This window comes from Mizuhopecten yessoensis, unplaced genomic scaffold (assembly GCF_002113885.1).
Source record: "Mizuhopecten yessoensis strain PY_sf001 unplaced genomic scaffold, ASM211388v2 scaffold4411, whole genome shotgun sequence".
Classification (NCBI taxonomy): Eukaryota; Metazoa; Mollusca; class Bivalvia; order Pectinida; family Pectinidae; genus Mizuhopecten; species Mizuhopecten yessoensis.
Window position 1 is genome coordinate 299877 of NW_018405533.1, and position 21696 is coordinate 321572.

Sequence of the window (21696 nt, forward strand, 5' to 3'; positions counted from 1 at the left end):
GACATCGTTCGCATACGTCCCCGTCTTCGACGGGCGTATAAAAAAGTAAAAATTAACCTGCAGCATAAAAAATGTCCTAGTATTACAGTATATCACCATCTTGAATGGTTTTTTAAATCATGGTTTACAAAATAATGCTGTTTCTGCTTTTTAACTGAATAATGAAAACTAGAAATGCATAACATTCTGATACAATTTGAAGTACAGCAGGACATATAGAACAAAGATATATCGTACAACCTAGTAAGGAATTTGATTCAGAATCGGTTGGAATCAGAAGACCCTGATATTTAAACAGCTATCTGACCAAGAATCAAATTACACTACCACAAATTACACCATTAATCAGTTTTTACAAAAAGAAAATTTCCAGCCAGAAATTTCTGCTATGATTCATAAAATTGAAAAGTGTTTATTTTCATAACTCAAAATATCTCACCTTACCATGTACTAAAGTATCATATGTATTATCTGTATATATTACATCTTTGTTTTAATTTTTGAAATTTTCCTCCTTTGACTCATTCACTCCTGAAATTTTATGATGAACTATTCCAACCTTTGAATTGGAAGAGTTCAAATGTGTCTTCAGGGGTGAATGAGTTAACACACAAAAAATGATGGAGGTACATGTAATGAATATAATGTAGCATAAAATGGAGTTAACTATATATCAATTAAATCTATCATCAGATCAGGAAAGATCCAATTACTGATAAAGCTAACCATTTGTCCATCACTAGTACATGTGTACAACCCACATTACATCTCTCACCATTCATGAAATGTCTAAATTACTACTCTTCCATATCCCTCAATATTTCTGTTTAATAGTATTTCCCTCTGAATGATGCTTGTATACATCAGTTGTTTAATTACTAATTCATAGTATTCTAAAGAATTCCTTTTACCTACTTGCTAACAGTATTATTACCAATTCTGTACAAAATAGTCGAATAAAATATTTAATTTGTTAGCTTTTTTATTTTATTTTTAACAATTTCAAAATGTAAAATTTGTGAAGAAACTTCAATCAACAGCTTTGTATAATCTTTGAAAGACGTCTTTAGAAATTATTTAAAATTTGACTAAAATTTAGTTTTGTTATCTTAGTGCAATATTAGATAGATATTAATTTGAGGAAAATCACCTGCATTTTTAATGTCTGAAGAAAAGTTGTTTTTGTAAGATAATGTATCTTTTTATCTTCAATAAGATTCATCAGTTTGGAAATATGTAATATCAAAGTTTTACTTTCTACACAAACAATGTATGTATCAGATGTGTAATAAACCTATTAACCAATGTTTAATACGTACATTGTAAGTGTATAAAGTAAAATTTTAATTAAATAGTATGTTTCTTATTTTTTAATACATATATATATACAAACACAAATGCCATATTAAAATCAGAACTGTTACTAAACTTCAAAATACTTAACTTCAAAATAATCAAGTTTCTATATTTTCCCAATCCAAAATGGTTATAACCAAACAATAAATAACACATTTTTTAAGGATAAATAGCGAATTCCTAAACTGCTTTAAATCATCGCATGATAAAAATAAATTATTATGCCTTTTAAACATCATTATATTAATTTGGACACTTACAGGTAATTCTTAACAGAACTGAAAACAACCTGTTTTTTAAATCAATTTTACAAATCATTTTCAAATGGTTTTAATAATTGAAAGCTACAATTTGGAAAGGAATCCTTTTGAAATAAATAATTTCTGAATTCTGAAAACGGCAATCTGATCCACAGCAGTGATGAAATGTTGTCCCTGTTCTCCCCCATGGCCTATAACTCGTCTTTATGAAGAATTGTGTATCGGTTCTCTGAGGGGGCCAATTTTTTAAATGTAGATTCTGGTGGTGATGTTGGTGATTTGACCTCGCCGTCCTTGTCGCTAGCGTCGTGTGGTATATGGTCGGTTTGTGCCGCCGCGTCTACTTCATCATTCTGTGAAACCAAAGAAACACCATTTAGCAAATTAGATTTACTGTTTATGGATGATCATGCGACATCTATTGCATGACATCACAGACAAATATGCAAAGCTGCCCCGGATTTTTAGTACTTCAGGGGACAAATTTGGTTAAAATATTGTCCTGAAGAAGCCCACTGTTGGAGCAAAACCAGTCGACGTATCCTAAGAAATAAAACCTAACTTATCCCGAGTTTGTTGCGGTTGACTTCGATACTAAGTTTTCCCTATTCTATAACTGCCCTGCATACTGGGTGGTACCTGGGTACGGGATAAACAGAACCGACCGAACCTTAATAGAAATAACGGCGTTGGCTCTATTCCTTGAACTAAGCATTAAACATATGTACAAACTCACGCCTTCTGTTATTTTCCATTGCGTCCATGGAGCAATTTACAGTAAAATTTGTTCATTGCAATCTAAACAGTTGGATCAGAGTTGTTCATGAAATAAGGTCGGACCTAGTAATCTGATGATACTAACTTTCAAGCAAGTCTTGACAAAGTCTTGTAAGGCCTGCATATACCCAAAAATGTTACATTTAAAACAGATGGTTAAACCGGATACACGAAAGAGGCCCATAGGTATTTCATTAAATTTCAATAAAACCATCATCAAATTAACATCATTTTTTTTTCGAAAAAAGGAATATTTCAAATAAGTAAACATCTTCAGGATCTTGGTAAGTTCATTAATTATCTGTAACTTCCTTTAAATACCTCTACGTAAATCATACAATTCATTTTCGAATAGCAGCCTCTGTTATACTCACATTCTGTGCACCTGTCGTCGTGGGGTCAGGGCCATGATGAAATTCACGATGTAATTTACCAGAATGAAGATCTTGTATGAATTGTTTTAAAACACCCGGTTGACTGAAAAAAGGTAAAATTTATATATTGTTGTCTTTCATACAGGTATTCATCTTTATTCACATTTTGCAGTTTGAAATATTTTTCACCAAACACGACAACTATACTTGCATCTATATTTGAGTCATATAATCATTTTCAATTCAATGTTATTAGTTGATAAAGTCATAAAATGATCCATGATTTTTGGTTAGGGATAAGAATTTTTCTGGCAAAGGAGAAGCTATCAGAGTAACATAAATTATATAATCCATAGTAATAAAATTACATTTTTGATACATATTGAGAAGTGGTGGAACAAAAATAAAATCAAGGTAGAACTATCAGTATTTTGTATCTATTGTTATGCGATTAATCAACATTCTCTGAAGGATAGAAAAAAAACCTCATTTGTTTTTTCAAATATAAATCATAAAAAATGGGGTTTTAATCTTCTTTCGTCTAGAAAGTTGATAAATGTAAATATGTTTAAACAACTTACTCCATTTCGTTGGTATTCTTTGGGAAGACATACATATGTCTGAAGCTATCTATAGCCAGGACGGGCAGGTCACTGGTAGATTTCCCTAGATGATGCAAGGGATGAGAGAACTTCAGACCATCAGCAGTCAGGAAATTCACACTCGCTGAAACGGAAAATCGTTTATGGATAAGTTTTAGGCAACTGAAATTTTCACAAGTAAAACCTGAAATTGTTGATATGAAACAAGCAATTCACATAAATACTTATAAATCAAAGCAAACAGTTTTGGTAAGGAAACAATGTATGAAGTGTAAACGTATCGCCCAGAAACCAAATTTCTTCTTATAGAATCTCTGAACCTGACCTATGACTGTTCAACTTGTATCAATACAAGTACAACGTTTTTCATGCCTTTGAATTTTCTTTTCTGTCAAAATTACAGAAGTCTAGCTTTTTGAGTTACTTCAATATTATGCCAGATATAAACAAAATGTCTAGAATTTTGAATTGGTCACTTTAAAAACTTCCTTTTTTTAATTTTGTGTGTGTGTGTGTGTGTTTCAACATATTTGACCATACATGTGACAATGAAAGCAAATTGCGGTCTTTCATGACCTTAGCATCCACCTTGTGGATGAGACTAGAAGACTAGTTTGATCATTCGATGCACATCAAAAGAGTCTGTCGATCATGTAACAGTAAAATTGACTGGCTTTGAAGTTGGGTGTCACTCCACTGCAATCTTCAAACAAAAGGTGTCAGTCTAGCTAATTAATGGTCAGGTTTTTATACCCGAGACCAATCAAATAGCTAGCCACGTGCCTTCCACTTTGATATGACGTATACCAGGGTGCAGATAGCAAAAGTGAGCGTAACCCCTGGAGTATCGAGGGTGCCCCCTGGAGTATCGAGGGTGCCCCCTGGAGTATCGAGGGTGCCCTTGGAGGTATAGAGCAAACAGTGGTACTGTACTCGGAATAGTCACAATCAAAAGGTGTACAGCTGTTAAATTGGGCAGATTGGTTGACTGGTTAACACTCTGGCCTTCCAAGCAGGCAGCCGGGGTTCAATCCCCGAAGTCGCCGTAAGCATGAAATATTCAGAGAAACTGTTTTTCTCCTACCCACACAACTCCAGCAACCCAGGTGGAGAATAAAACGGTCTGGGGTTGGTGTTGCAGTATCTGTGCTGTAGCATTCAAGTGAGGTGGAACTATAAATGATACTGTTGAAAGCACGGTCCCACTACAAACAGAACACAATACATATCCAGCCCACACATAGGGAGATATTAGCCAGGTGGCATAGGACTAGTAGTTTCACCTGATAAGGCAGCTCCTGCGAATTCCTCAATATTGTATTGTTTAATATATATATGCTAATTGTATTGACTGTATAAAATTGTATATCTATCTACTGTAAAGTGCTTAAGAGTGGCTTATGTTAGCTAGATAGGGTGCTATATCAAATGTTGTATATCTATTTAAATTATTTTAGATGTTAAGGTCAGTGTATTCTATAGTCAGCAGACTTACTTCTTTCTCCCAATAGCTCCTGATTGACAACGTTTGAGAACTTCTCTACAATGGCTCTATCGTCAGGATGATGGAAAAGGATCAGGAACGGTATACCTTCCTCTGTCAGTTCCTGTGGATAATTAACATCAATCTTCACATCTCATATACACCAATCTATTTTCTGAAGACTGAAATTTTACAAATTTTCAACCAAATAACGCACAACATACGATATTCACACAATTTATTATGAAAATGCGGGTTTATTTCTCTCTTTGTAAAGCCATATCTCCTAAACCAGTTGTGGAATGAATTTGATATTTCATAATTGCAAACTTCATTTATTCCAGTTAACGAAATATAACAACTAATTCAAAATCCCTGATGAGGCTGGAAATGGCCCTTAACACTCCTAGTCCTTTGGTAAAACTGAATTCCTAATCACTGTTTTTTATACCCCCTAGTCCTTTGGTAAAACTGAATTCCTAATCACTGTTTTTTATACCCCCTAGTCCTTTGGTAAAACTGAATTCCTAATCACTGCCTTTATCCTGACCATAATAATTGTTCTCGATATGTTTGACATTACCTCAGCATTTTCGAAGGTTATTTCTCTGACCAGTGGCATGCACCTCTCTGTAATCCACTGCAGAAGCTCCTCGTAGTTATTCAATGCTCCTGGATACTTCACATCTTGTCTTATTGTCTGAAAAAAAACAAAGATCTGAAATTCTTCCAAATTCTAAAATTATTTCATCCCTGGCGACTATTGACTCAATAAATTTTCCTTAGCTTTACCACTGCCAATATGCACCAAGAAAAAAGTAAAGTTTTCCTTTTTTTTGTATAAAAACTTTTCCTTTCATTGTTTTCTAATGTATTTTTATGTGGTACATGTATCAGTTATTTAGAAAGATTAAAAATATTTTCATGCAAAAGTAAAGTATTGGACCAGACATTAAAAAAACAAATTGGTCATGAGTATAACCATCAAATTCTGACTACAAATTCTAACAGATTTTGTTATAATCTCTGCTAAGGATCAAACCCAAGGTCTTTGGCATACCAGTGTGACACTCTACCACATCAGCTAAAGAGAATTTCTCTTCAGCTCAATCAGTGGAGCATCAACACAAGTAACCCACAGGTTCCTGGTATGACCACTAAAAGAAGCATTTAAAAAAAACAATGACTTCTTTTACATGATTTCTCTTGAATCAAAATTATACAGAGAACTAAAATCAGTGTATACTCATCCGTTGCTTCTGTGTCTGGTCCTACTTACCTTTGGTGCACGGTATACAACATTGTCTCCCCCTAATCTCTCGCTCTCTGATGCTGGACTGAAGTTACAAAAGATCAACTGTATTAGGCTTACATTGATAAAATTTGAATTAATGGCATACTTTTGTAACAGATGATATAATTTTATTACAGGTGTTATCATAACAGGCTAAGGTGTTTTGTAGTTTGGTTCGCTGCTGTTATTGTCTGTGTTAATGTTAAGTGGACTGGTGTGTTGCTGTAAATGGCTAGTGGCTGTGTTATAGGCTCTCCCACATCTATGACCAAGTATTGAACAAATCGTAGCTGAACAGAGTCATTTCGGTACATATATAACAACTATTTTACATGTGCTTACAGCGTAGCAGAACCTACATCGATTTTGGGGATAATTGTACACATTTTACACCGTTGTGTGCATACACTTCACTGGTCATTTGTCTGATGAAGGTGACAGTGTACATACTGTACTAGTCATCGTAACATCACATAGAAACTCTTATTGGTTGTGTAAAAACAACTTTTCATAATTGTTACAAGGTACCTACCCTAGAACAGCATGGAAATTACACTCGTCCCGAAGAGTGGTGGTCACTTTCATATAGGTCTTGTAGGGTTCACTCTCCTGGTTCCCAAAATATCCAATTATATGTCTCTTATTATCCTGAAAAGGAAATTTAATATCAAATCAAATTATTATACATGTCCGATCTATAATTGAAATAATATAGACATGACTTTTTTCAATTCTGGCAAACTGCTCCAATAGAATTATCAGAAACAAATTTCCTGTTTCTATTTCCTTGATCTTTTAGTTCTCTTAGATTTACAAGAAGTTAAAATTAATGTAAATGATATCAAATCAAATCAACATTTTGATAACGTCAAGTCACACTGTTCTAAGCATGTCATGATTCAATGACATTTGATTAATATCCAACTTACGTCCAACTCGTCCAGGGATTGCAGTGTGGTGTGTTGCTGTATGGGATCCTTCAGCTGTTCCCTGATGTAGTTGGCCAGCGCATCTGCTGTTCTCTGTCCCCGGTACTCTTTTTTTATAACCTGTCCATTTCTGTACAACTTAAGTGTTGGGTATTTTGATATGTGATTTTCTGCTGCTATTGTGCCTGTTAAAATAATATGAATAATATAAATATTATTTTCGAATGGTTGACTTAAAATTTGATTGGTGTTTGTGTAGGTCTTTACAGAAGAGCAATACCTGATAATTTAGCAAGAGTCTGACTAGGGTTTTGGGGGTGTGTTCTTTCATATACTGTAAGTTTACTGTCAGAATGTGGTTCAGGGATTACGCGATCTGTTCACAGTAAATCTGGCTGTGATGTTTTTGATGCATACACATTCCATTGACGACTGCTCTTTAGTGTAAGTCGTGAGTATTTTATCATGTCTGCCTGCTGTTACATATCCTGGTGGAGTTTGTATATGAATTTAACATTAGTTTGATGTAAAGTGGAATTTCATTGTACATGATTATAAAGTGGTTGAAGATATAGAGTAACAAATGTTTAAAAATTAAGTTTCGTTTAAAAAAGTATTCTTGGAAATATATTTACTTTCTCTATCAGCATCTACTTTTCCAAAAACAACTCGTCCTGATTGCTGCAATAAAAGTTAACAAAATTATTACATTTATTTTATTATGTCTTGATATATAAAAGCAACTTAACATTGAAGTATATTCAGAATGCAATATTTGATTTACAAGTAATTATTGATATATATTCAGATTTCTTTTCCTCTACAATACATGCAGCTCATTGTAAACGTATCATAAATCCAAATAATGGAGAACTACAATGATAATGTGGAGACATAAATAATGGTAATTTATATTAAAGAAAGGGGAGATAAGTGTTTGCTTGAAGTTAGACTTGGCTATAAACTGATAACATATTTTTTTAAGTATCATTTTAATATCGAAAATATTGCTTACCGGAAATTCTTCTTTTATTTTATTTGAAGTTTCTAAAAAGATTGGTGTTAATATCTGACTGAATCTGCACCTGCAAAATAATAATTTGATTTTATTACAGACACATTTCAGTAATTGAATATTTTCTTTTCTGTCTTCTTTCACTATTAATTCTTAAAATTATTCATCTATAAGTGTGTTCCTTTTGACAGAGTACTTGGTCTATAGTCCACCAAAACAATTAAGTTATCCTTGCAGGGGACTTGTTCATTGTTCCTCAACCTTTTCCTGTATATTACTGTATCAAGATGTTATCACTTTTTTTTTTCAAGACTAAGTACATAATACATATTCGTATATTTCAAAAAACATCTTGCAGTTTGGTAATATTATCTTGTTTCCTTAGAAATGATTAGTAATAATATTTTTATGCAACAGTATGTCCCCCCCCCCCCCACGTGACTACATAAGTATACTCACCAGTCGGCATAAAAATTGACAAAGACAACATCATTTGTTGCTGTAAAAGAGACAATACAGACGTTAGTTAGTAAGAATGTTTCTAAACCATTCAACATTTTAAAAAGTATTACACGGTATTGATTTACAAGTTTTGACATTGTGTGTCCAACTTCTCCCAAATTCAGCAATCAAAACATTACAGTAATTAATTTTTCAACTGATATGGAGCCTCAAGGTAATGTCAACTATTTTGAATAGTTTGAAATGATCTGTAAGCAATTTTTTTTTGTACTTATCTTAATGTAAAGTTTGATATCAAACATTAAGTAATGCATTTGAAAACGTTTGTTGTACGTATACCATCCCATTAAGCCGACACCCAGGGCTAGAAAGTTTCATATCTATTATTTTAAATATTACTATGAAAATATACAAGTTGGTAGGGTTATAGTAGAAGTTCTCAAAATCTGCCTGTGAGCTAATACTCTAAATATGAAATTGTAAACTCCTTTGTACATAAATTATGCATGAAGCACAGTTGTCTAGTGGTAGGACGCAGGGCTCGTGACTAAAGGGTTACATATTCAAGTCTTGCCACTGTAATGTAACTTTGAGCAAGATATTTTACTTCGCTTGTTTCAGTCTACTCAGCTGTAAATGAGTATGTGGTTGGGAAGTGCTAAAATTGTTGAATGGTCCGAAATGGCAGCTCCGGCTGTATGCTCCCTAGGGAGTTGAAAAAGGTATTGGCTGGTTGCAATTGCAAAGGCCCTATAACCATGGATAATAATTTGTGAACCGCTTTGAGACGGCCTACGAACTACGTTGTAATAAAGCGGTATATAAGAACCTCGAATTATTTATTATTATTATTATTATTATTATTAAACAAAGGGTACCAAAATAAAATTGTCCCATGTAAAGGTCAATGTCATGAGGAACATCTGATTCTGAATGAGGTTAAAGCACACAACAACATTGCATCAAATGTATACTTACATACAATAGTATTCATGTTACTACTAACGAGTAAATCAAATATATACTTACATAAAATAGTATTCATGTTACTACTAACGAGTGAGATGACATCTCCACGTCCAGGGCTAACAAGGAAACCGGTCTGAAAAAGGAAAAAACGCAAATAATGTATAACACTACCACACAATTAAAGGGGCTGGTTGGGGAAACAATGTCATATTTGCTAAAATGGCATACACATGTTTAAAATACCTTTTGATGAAATATACCGATTCAAATTTTGCTAAATTCACTCCATAAGAGTAAAAAAAAATATATATATTAAAGAAATCCTAAATCGTCGCCTGAAAGTCTATAATTCTCAATTGACCCAGATCAGTGATGTAATTTTACCGAACATGTGTCATCAACAAGGCCAAATGTAAACATCGCGGTGAAAGAAAAAGATGCATGCAAAAGTCATGACAGGCACGAGATATCAATACCGTTATATATAACAACAACACATAGGTAGGAATACTACACTTGCATCATACATGACCTCTGAAAACAATTATTTACGTATAGTATTGCTGTCTTGTCCGCTAGTTGAGTCCGACATTGCACATGAGGGCGTGCTATTGTTGTTATCTTCACTGCCTCACTTTCGAAACAACCACGCGTCGTGACATATATAAATAGATATGCGCTAAATTTACGCGGGGCTTCCCCCAGATTTTAGTGGTCAAAACTGGACATTGCAAGCAGAACTCGACCATCATATTGCCGTGGTATATATAACTTTTGGATATTGCCGTGGTATATATAACTTTTGAAAGGCCAGAGAACGCATTTAGATCTATTTATTTTGTATTCTTTTCCCCGACCAGCCCCTTTAATATATTATACGTGTGTTCTATCTGATTCATTGTAATCACACCCATATCCTAATCTTAGGTCAACATTTTCTCGTAACAACAGAACTGCTATGTATTAATAATATTCATCAGGATAGCATGACTGCACTGCAAGATGTACCAGAGGAGATGCTTCAGAAACACATACAGGTGTTTTCTGACCATTATTTGTGACAATGCAATACATTGTTTTATTTTCATGCTGTTGACACAGTTGTTTGCATTTTGCCAGGATGTAACTTGAATATATATTGTGTGCCAAGGAACTGTGTATAATGTACAGTTCCCGTGGCATAGATCAATAGACAACTATATAAATCTATATAAATCTCCAATACCTGTGGCAGCCTAATAAGGAAAACTAACAACTGATCAAGACTACAAACTGAAATTATATATGATGTTTACAAATCAAAATCAGAAATCCAGACATCAGTGCAAATGTCCATTGATGGTCATGCCACCTATAATTGTCAAATCCAATGGCAATGGCAAAATGATCATGACTAGTTATATACTATCAAACAAACTGTCAACCGATCCCTGTTAGTTAGCGAGGTTTTAAGTCATTACAATCATTGTGATGGATGCCCTCAACATGTCGTTGGTAATAGTCTGGCACAGTGATAAATTGAAATGAATAACTCTTTGTAAGCAGTTTACATAAACTATACTTGCCATACAACTGAAGGTAGCTATAGAACGGATTACAAACTATAACATTTAGAACGACATATAATTACTGGTAGCTATAGAAAGGATTAATAACTATAATATTTAGAACGACATATAATTACTGGTAGCTACAGAAAGGATTATAAACTATAACATTTAGAACGTCATATAACTACTGGTAGCTACAGTAAGGATTACAAACTAAAATATTTAGAACGACATAAAATTACTGGTAGCTACTGAAAAGATTACAAACTATAACCTTTAGAACGACATATAATGACTGGTAGCTACAGATAGAATTACAAACCATAACATTTAAAATGACACATAATTACTGGTAGCTATGTGTCATTTTAAATGTTATGCTTTGTAATTCTATCTGTATCTACCAGTAATTATATGTTGTTCTAAATATTATATTTTGTAATCCTTTCTCTAGCTACCAGTAATTTTATGTCATTCTAAATGTTATAGTTTGGAATCCTTTCTGTAGCCACCAGTAATTATATGACATTCTAAATATTATAGTTTGTACTCTTTTCTATAGCTACCAGAAATTATATGTCGATCTAAATGTTATAGTTTGGAATCCTTTCTGTAGCAACCAGTAATTATATGCCATTCTACATATTATAGTTTGTAAGCAGTTTACATAAACTATACTTGCCATACACCTGAAGATAGCTATAAAACGGATTACAAACTATAGTATTTAGAATGACATAAAATTACTGGTAGCTACAGATAGAATTACAAAACATAACATTTAAAATGACACATAATTACTGGTAGCTATGTGTCATTTTAAATGTTATGTTTTGTAATTCTATCTGTATCTACCAGTAATTATACGTCGTTCTAAATATTTTAGTTTGTAATCCTTTCTCTAGCTACCAGTAATTTTATGTCGTTCTAAATGCTATAGTTTGTAATCCTTTTTGTAGCTACCAGTAAATATATGTCGTTCTAAATGCTATAGTTTGTAATCCTTACTGTAGCTACCAGTAGTTATATGTCGTTCTAAACATTATAGTTTGTAATCCGTTCTATAGCTACCTTCAGTTGTATGGCAAGGATAGTTTATGTAAACTGCTTACAAAGAGTTATTGTTTGTAATCCTTTCTCTAGCTACCAGTAATTTTATGTCGTTCTAAATGTTGTAGTTTGTAATCCGTTCTATAGCTACCTTCAGTTGTATGGCAAGTATGGTTTATGTAAACTGCTTACAAAGAGTTATTGTTTGTAATCCTTTCAGTAGCTACCAGTAATTTTATGTCGTTCTAAATGTTGTAGTTTGTAATCCGTTCTATAGCTACCTTCAGTTGTATGGCAAGTATGGTTTATGTAAACTGCTTACAAAGAGTTATTGTTTGTAATCCTTTCTTTAGCTACCAGTAATTTTATGTCGTTCTAAATGGTATAGTTTGTATTCCTTTCTATAGCTACCCGTAATTATATGTCGTTATAAATGTTATAGTTTGTACTCTTTTCTATAGCTACCAGTAAGTATATGTCATCCTAAATATTATAGTTTATAATCCTTTCTGTAGCTAACAGTAATTATATGTCATTCAAAATATTATAGTTTGTACTCTTTTCTATAGCTACCAGAAATTATATGTCGATCTAAATGTTATAGTTTGTAAGCAGTTTACATAAACTATACTTGCCATACAACTGAAGGTAGCTAAAGAACGGATTACAAACTATAAAATTTAGAACGACATATAATGACTGGTAGCTACAGATAGAATTACAAAACATAACATTTAAAATGACACATAATTACTGGTAGCCACAGAAAGGATTACAAGCTATAACATTTAGAATGACATAAAATTACTGGTAGCTACTGAAAGGATTACAAACTAAAATATTTAGAACGACGTATAATTACTGGTAGCTACGGAAAGGATTACAAACTAAAATATTTAGAACGACATATAATGACTGGTAGCTACAGATAGAATTACAAACCATAACATTAAAAATGACACATAATTACTGGTAGCTCTAGAAAGGATTAATAGCTATAATATTTAGAATGTCATATAATTACTGGTTGCTACAGAAAGGATTCCAAACTATAACATTTATAACGACATATAATTACGGGTAGCTATAGAAAGAATTACAAACTATAATGTTTAGAACGACATATAATTATTGGTAGCTATAGAAAGGATTACAATCTATAATATTTAGAATGTCATATAATTACTGGTTGCTACAGAAAGGATTATAAACTATAACATTTATAACGACATATAATTATTGGTAGCTATAGAAAAGAGTACAAACTATAATATTTTTAATGACATATAATTACTGGTAACTATAGAAAGGATTAATAACTATAATATTTAGTATGACATATAATTACTGATAGCTATAGTAAGGATTAATAACTATAATATTTAGAATGACATATAATTACTGGTAGCTACAGATAGAATTACAAACCATAACATTTAAAATGACACATAATTACTGGTAGCTATAGAAAGAATTACTAACCATAACATTTAGAACGGCACATAATTACTGATAGCTACTAGTTTATGTTTTAATTTTCAATGAAAAATGTCTCCTATTTTTTAATGGAAAAGATCACATATTTTTTAATGCAAAAGGTCTCATCAGTGAAACATACAAACAGAGATCTTGCCAACTAGTACAGCCTATTTATCACATACTGTGCTATCCAGTGAATAAATATATGCCCATGTCATATTTTTAGCATATTAACCCATGTAATATGACCTATCTGAGCCCTGTGATTGATTGTAAGTTTCAATTGTTTCAATTGTGACGTCATGCCTAGGACAAGTGCATGACGTCACAGACTTATGCACTGGAGTCAAAATGGCAGCTTTTTACATTTCAAGATTGCATGAAAATTGTTGTTTTACACTAATAAATGCCATAAAACTTCATTATGTGACAAAAAGTATCTTACACTTGTTTTCATTTCAGATGAAATTTATGAAACTCGTCACAAATTTTTCATTTTAGCTCGCCAGAGATACGCTTTTGGGCTAATAGAAACTGAATTTGCTGTTACATCCTCTTTTCACTTAGCATCTTTTAAATCCTGTACACATGTACATCTGCAAAATAGCTGTTTATTAGTCAATAATTATAGCTGCTACAGGCAATTCAACACAAAACAAATTGCAAGCATAAAACGTTTACAACTTAATTACCAATATTGAAAAGGAAAACAAATTCAGTAATCCAGTTAGAATTATTTTCTAGTGAAGAGGTAATAAATCAAAATCAATCAATAATTGACCTACAAATAAATAGATCAATCAATAAACCAATTATTTAATTATAAGATATATTAAGATATATGTGTATGCAAGCAGCCTTTTCATTTACCTATGTTAAATTTATACGTTTAGTTTTAGAGGTGGAAGCACCTGCTAGCTACTGTCATGTGTAACAGATTGGGAGAGAAGTTGGTACTAGTCCATTAGGGAGATTTATTGATATTAATGACTCTTTGCAAATTGTCCGACAAGTACATGTACATATGCTGTGAGGACAACAAATAAGGCCTATAGACATGGTGTATAATTACTGTTTAGAAGTAGATGTACTCAGATCCTTGCAGGTTTGTATATGTACATGTGTACAACATGAATATATATCAGTGTAGCACAAAGCACATTACATCAGTTTATTACCCCTTTGAGAAAAATCTAGGAATCTGATTGGTTAAAAACTAGTGTACCAAACCGCATTCGTAAATCTCAAGGGGTATACAAAAATCTCAGGGGGTATACGGTCATGTCACGTGATTCTCAGCAGTAATACGGTGGAATCACGTGCTTTTACAAGGGGGTATACGGGTCACGTGTCTTTGTATCTTGCGGCCGGGCAATGGGAGACAACTCGCATTTGTCGTCTGCTTCCGGCGATGTTTACAAAATGACAAAACGTTTCGCTTCGCATACTGATGAGGAAATACTCGCAAAAAGGGCTAACTATGTGCCACAAAACACACAAAAGTCGAACAGACGAGCGGCAAACATGCTGAGGACGTATTTTAAAGAAAAGAATCAGGAAGAACAGTTCGAGGAATTTGATAAAACGAAACTAAATGAGGTAGATCTACTGTGCCATTTTTATCTTGACAACAGAAAAGTTGACGGGGAACTGTACAAAACCAATATAAAAGACTCAAAGGGGTAATAAATTTGTTACACGGATTTTTGGCAGGGTATACGGGATGGTATGACCCTAGAGGATTTCGTATTTCCTTCGGCCTATCGGCCTCAGGAAATACGAAATCCTCTAGGGTCATACCATCCCGTATACCCTGTCAAAAATCCGTGTAACTAATAGTATTACTGTTTAGAAGTAGATGTACTCAGATCCTTGCAAGCTTGTATGTGTACATGTGTACAACATGAATATATATCAGTGTAGCACAAAGCACATTACATCAGTGTATTACTGTTTAGAAGTAGATGTACTCAGATCCTTGCAGGCTTGTATATGTGTACATGTGTACAACATGAATATATATCAGTGTAGCACAAAGCACATTACATCAGTGTATTACTGTTTAGAAGTAGATGTACTCAGATCCTTGCAAGCTTGTATGTGTGTACATGTGTACAACATGAATATATATCAGTGTTGCACAAAGCACATTGCGTATGCACATCAATATTGAAATAAACATGAAATAAATTATTTAGAAGGGATGGCGTATTGCTGTGTTATAATCAATTTCAACCAGGAATCAAAGCACTGGTATACATGTATGTATGTTTATTTTTTCCCAGATTGACAAAGGTATGCAGTGAATTCAAAGCTTTCAATGAAAATGACATCATCATCCATAAACTTCTGCCTTTTGTGAAACAGGATACACTGTTAGAACACACACACAGAAGCTGGATCTTTATGGGAATCATTAAATATATTAACCCATTTTTCAATCAAGTTATTTCTACAATAAGTCCTGTATAGGTGGGGAAAAGGTGTTCTACAAAATAACTTTTCTTCTTTTATTATTACTCTTATAATATAAAGTTCAAATACAATTTAAGTTTCTTTTAGGAGATATAAGAAATTATTGAAATACATGTACAAATCATTGAAGTACCTGTATAGTCAATCAATAAGGGTGTTAAATTCTATCTTCTTTTTACTTTTCTGAAGTACAGGGGGGGGAGGCTAGCTACGTATACTAAGTAATATATATAGAGGCAAATTCATTAAAAATGATAACTAAATAATTGGGAATTTACCCATGTCCTAACAAAACATGTATTTCATCTAAAATTTGGGACCCACTTCAAAAAAAACTGAAGGTCAGACGCCAATATCAAAACTGAAGGTCATAAAGTGTTGTGAAATATGCTGTACTCATCATGGCATATAGCTTGTGAAGTTGAAGTTAAATGTCACTAGCTGCAGAACTTGGTCCAAAACTGAGCTAAATGCTTTTAATACGAAGGTCAGAAAGTCAGGGTCAAAGTTGCTTGTGTTGGTCAAAAAAATGAATTCAAATATGTTTCACTAATCAATGCAAGGCACATAAGTATGTGAAAGAACAGATACATGTAGCTTCAGTAATTAGCCAATAACTTACTGAAATGTTAGAAACTTAACTGGCCGGACATATAAGGATAAGGTAACAATTCATACCCTGAACAATTTTTGGTGGAGAATAAAAACATTGCTCTCACTGATGGGGATTATTGAGACTGAAAATTTGAGCAGAAAACACTTAGAAATAATACGGTACACATTGCATGTGTGATGCATACTAAATTATTAATAGCAAATTGAGTTTTTGAAATCCTAGGTGTGTTTGCAATTGTCGCTACCACATGACCGATAATTGATATCCGTGTTGCTAGACATATCAACCCTAGGCGGTTCCCATTACAGCGGAATATTGATTTAAAGTTCTAGTATCAGTAATGTGCTTTGTGACAGTACTATTATTGTTACAAGAATATATGCAGATTGTATGGAACTACTTCATATATACCACTGTAACAAGAAAGAGAATAGTGTGCTTCCACCGGGGATCGAACCTGCGACCTCTAGGTTCCTATATAGCCGGATGCTCTACCACGTGCACTAAGCTAAAGGGAAATTCCCTCTAGCTAAAAGCTAGAAGCCGAACGTAATCCTATGTACAATTAAAATCTACCACCAAGGTTCGAAATTAGCATAAGCTAATACGCAAAATACGTTAATACTTGACACTTTAGCGTTTTGAATATGGTTAAAGGGCGAAAATATTTGCTTCCTCAAATAAATTTACTGAACTACTGAATATTGTGTCCAGCCCCCCCCCCCCTTCCCGTTCAAAGTCCATTGAAAATAAGAAGGGGATTTCCAAATTTGAGTTAAGCGCTATTTTGATTGGCTAACATATATAGTTGGAGTCGCGCATGCGTCATGATCAATGTCAAGGTCGCACAAACCGCAAGTTAACAGATGCCTTGCTCCTGGCAGACTAGACTACCCATCGAATCGGGCATCAATGTCATGTTGGCCTAAAATCACTAACTTTTTCCAAACGGAAATCGGCAACAGAGAATGAATCAGACAGGCCTATCCGCCCTGATGTTACCAAAAGTGAGGATGGTACGTCAGAAACCCCCCCCCAAAAAAATCAAAACATCGGAGCAAGAAATCATATGTCAGCTAAAAACTTTGAAAAGTAAATTTGCAGTATCTTACGCTTCAAATGAATATTTTCTTGTCAGCATAATAACATTTTTGAATGACCTTTAGAATTTATATGACAAAAAGTATTTCTATAGTGTGAATCTATTCCTATAGTCCAAAATAGAATGCATAGTCGTCGCACTCACCATTTTTTTAAAACGTAATCAAAACACTGACATTTGAGTTTTAATTACGTTTTCTTGTGCTATTTGAACTTGAAAACTAATCATCTGTAGACATAAAATGGTGCATGGCTATATATTCTAAGACTACATCATTGTTATAACTGATTTGTTGACACATCTATTTATAAGTATTTTTGCAAAAAGTGATCCGATTTGGGTACTGCCATCTTACATTGGAAAAACAACAAAAAATAAAAATATTCATGACAAATTTTGTTTTGCTTGTTTAAATTTTGTTTTGCTTGTAACTTTCAAATCTACAAGCAAATTATTGGTTGAAGGTTCAAACATTAAGTTCAAACCTTGACCACACTAGTCTCCCCCCCCCCCCCCCTTTAAAATATGTTTGCCCTCGAACACGACAACCCACTACAGGGAGCACCATGTGCACGGACACCATTTGCAGAGTTCTCCAGAAGCCCTGGCGGCCGGCGATATTGCCTACTACTCGGGAAATGCGCACCGGCTACTTTCACAAATAATACAAAAAATATTTTCATTGAAATGCTTGGTCATCGTCATGTTCTTGCTTGTCATCCCGAGGACAGCATAGTGTATTCGACCATTTTTCAATGTTTCATGAAGTCATCTGAAAATTATACGGCATGATATATGGCAAATCATACATCGAATTAAAGAAAAAATATGTTCGTGTCCAATGCAGACTAGAAGGCGACCATAATCATATGTACAATCAAAATCTGCCACACCACATAGCAATCTGACATTCAGTATAAAGGTCAGTCCAAAAACGACTTCAACAGTATTATACTGGTCATGACTAAACAGGAAAATGTTGGATGACCTTGACTCTGAATAGGATTCCACTGTTATTACTGTAGAGATATTGCATAAAACCTGTCAAGAGCAGGATATATCGGTGAATCATGTTGACTCAATCTCTGAATGGTCAAAGCGATGGCAGATCCTATTCAATCCAAATAAGACTGTAGCTATTAACTTCTCTCGTAGACACATTAACAATCATCCTCAACTGCTATTTAACAATACTCCAATTGCACAACATGAACACCATACTCACTTAGGACTAACATTTAACAGTAAAGGGATATGGTCAGATCACATTTCAAATATTTATAAGAAAGCGAACTCTAGACTAAGTATTGTTAGAATTTTAAAAACTACAGTTGATAGGAATACATTAAAAACATTATATGTCTCTTATATAAGACCTGTGCTAGAATATTCTGATATAGTATGGGATAATTGTACCAAATCTGAATCAGATCTTTTAGAATCAGTTCAACTAGAAGATATGCGTTTAATTACTGGCCTCAGACAAGGTAAATCTCATCACATTCTGTATACTGAAACACAACTTGAAACATTACACACATGAAGACAAAATCATAAACTAACATTAATGTATAAGATTCTTAATAATTACACTCCAACTTATCTCGATAATATCATTCAACCATTTCTAAATGTAAATAATAACTATACCTTCAGAAATAACAGATTCTTTAATATACCACAGACAAGAACTACTACTTATATGAATAGCTTCTTCCCTTCTACAATGGTAAAATGGAATGCACTTGATAGCACTGTACGAGACTCCATCTCAATTTCATCTTTTAAAAAGAAACTTAAAAAAACCTTTGATACATCCGTCTCAGAAACTTTTATTAACTGTGTTCCGAGGAAACTTAACATAATTTTATGTCAGCTAAGAAATTTTAAAAGTGATCTTAACTGTGATAAGTTACAAGACCATCTGATTGATGATGCTTCCTGTGTATGTGGTGTACAGAGGGAAGATCTAATACATTTTTTCTTTCAATGTCCTCTGTATTCTAATATTAGGCATCATATTACCACTATTTATAATCTAGTAGGATATTTAAATCTGCACTGTTTAGTATATGGTATTAGTAATGCATCCGACCAATTAAATAAAACTATTCTTATACATGTTGACTCTTATATTAAATCATCAAAACGTTTCGTTACTTATATGTGCTAGATAAATTCCAAATGAATATTCATGTATTGTTATTATTATTATTATTATTCAGGCAAGTTTTATCCCTTAAATAACGAGTATTAGACATAAGCTGGTGTGGGTGTGCATGAGTGTGAGAGGAAAATGAATCACAACATTTTATATATTTAAGCATTGTACATAGCTACCGGAAATAGAAGAAGACTGATATAGGCAAAGCCTGTTAATTGTCTTATTCTTTTGTCAATACTGTTCTAATATCTTCTTTAATGTTAACTTATATGTTTGTATTATATATGTATTGTCAATAAAATACTTTTGAAATTGAAAAGTGAATCATGTTTTCTCAAAAATCCCTTCAAACCCAATTTATAGTTGGCATGGCAATGTTTTTACTTTCAATTACAAGTTGCTTACATTGACCACAGGTGCTTGTATACATATTTCTTATATATTTGTAACAAGTCCTGGTGTTTTTATGCAATAATCAGACCTTTTCCCTGATCTAGATCACATATCAAAAATTTAAGTTTAAAAATGATGGCTATTATATTTCATTAATCATTAATGCAGTCTCTACATATATACATTATACGACGATTATTTAAGCTATGTGCAGGTTTAAGAAAAAATTATACGTCAACAATATGTCACATCTGATAAAGCAATACCTTCGGGCAACGACAGGGAACAAAGTTGTCAAGTATCCTCTGCATCGGAAGTAGTGTATACACAATAATATGTATCGGTCAACTTTCACAAGCAATTTTTCTTAACTATGACAGTAGGATAGCAATGCATTATTGCTAACGAAGAAACATTAGACAATCTTCAAGACGAGACATTCCATAATGTCATGTCAACATGACTAACGATCGCGATGTGCGTACATGTACAACAGCGAAACCGGTGCCCTGTTCACTGTTAGATCGATTTTATATTGGACACACCACTTGCCGACATATATAAACATGTGATCAAGCAAATAAACCCGACGACTTACCAAAACAGCATATACAAGAGAATGGAAAACAGACATTGCTCCTTTCCGCAGATTCATTTTCTGTGATAAACAGTGACTACTTATGTTGTAGTCTTGCCGTCTATGTCAGCTCAGTACTTTCCGTCTGGCACTACGCCGGATGTCAAATATGGCTGCCGTGTGAGTGCGTGTAATCTCATTTAGTTGGGAAAGTTAAATACTTTCACTTTATACATATAGTTCAGCCAGTACCACACAAATTAACAAAAAGGAGTATTTTGATAAGAAAATATATAAATATTCATCATTTATAAAAAATAATCTTAGAGATATATTTCACTTCCGGTAAACTTGCGCTTGCGCCGACGTGAAAATAGCTTTGCCGAGTTAGTCCTTTGCGTATCTGTTGAGTTATTGATGTCCAATTTCTGAAAGATGTGATGCATATTCTGATTGTAGGAGTGTAAGAATAATTTTCAAATTATCCTCTGTCGAAACTCTAGCAGTTGTTGCAGTGGTTGTGTCTGTAATTTTAAAACCGAAATCGTGACAGCTCCACATCATGGCTGTCTATTCCTTGGATATCATGTAAACAACCCCATACCTTGATAGGCTTTTATGGTTTTTGCAATAACTTGACATTCCTCATTACTTGTATCGTATTTCCTGGTAAAGGGTAGTGAGTGGTATCTTTGTGAAAACTTAATTTTGATCAGAATGACTTAAATAATTGTATTTCTGTTAAAACAAAGTAGTAGACCCCCCCCCC

At 33.5% G+C, this 21696-nt stretch overlaps 2 protein-coding genes across 3 annotated transcripts in view; one reads left to right on the forward strand and one right to left on the reverse strand.

The window, feature by feature from the left end:
• Positions 1-568: 568 nt before the first annotated feature.
• LOC110448976 (endoplasmic reticulum resident protein 44-like) lies at positions 569-21115 on the reverse strand. The gene is made up of 13 exons (XM_021495529.1): positions 20949-21115; positions 9582-9654; positions 8550-8589; positions 8091-8160; positions 7711-7756; positions 7076-7260; positions 6679-6794; positions 6132-6189; positions 5436-5552; positions 4865-4976; positions 3349-3493; positions 2768-2870; positions 569-1969 (listed from the first exon to the last, which is right to left on the reverse strand). Exons 1-13 carry the CDS (start codon positions 21003-21005, stop codon positions 1808-1810), a joined length of 1284 nt encoding a protein of 427 aa, XP_021351204.1. The 5' UTR covers positions 21006-21115; the 3' UTR covers positions 569-1807.
• A 170-nt stretch (positions 21116-21285) lies between these two features.
• The window catches only part of LOC110448977 (protein PTHB1-like), a 74901-nt gene continuing 74490 nt past the window's right edge, over positions 21286-21696 (forward strand). For both annotated transcript variants that reach the window (XM_021495530.1, XM_021495531.1), the window contains exon 1: positions 21286-21390. The gene's annotated coding sequence lies outside the window, so the exon portion shown is untranslated. The remainder of the gene's footprint in view (positions 21391-21696) is intronic.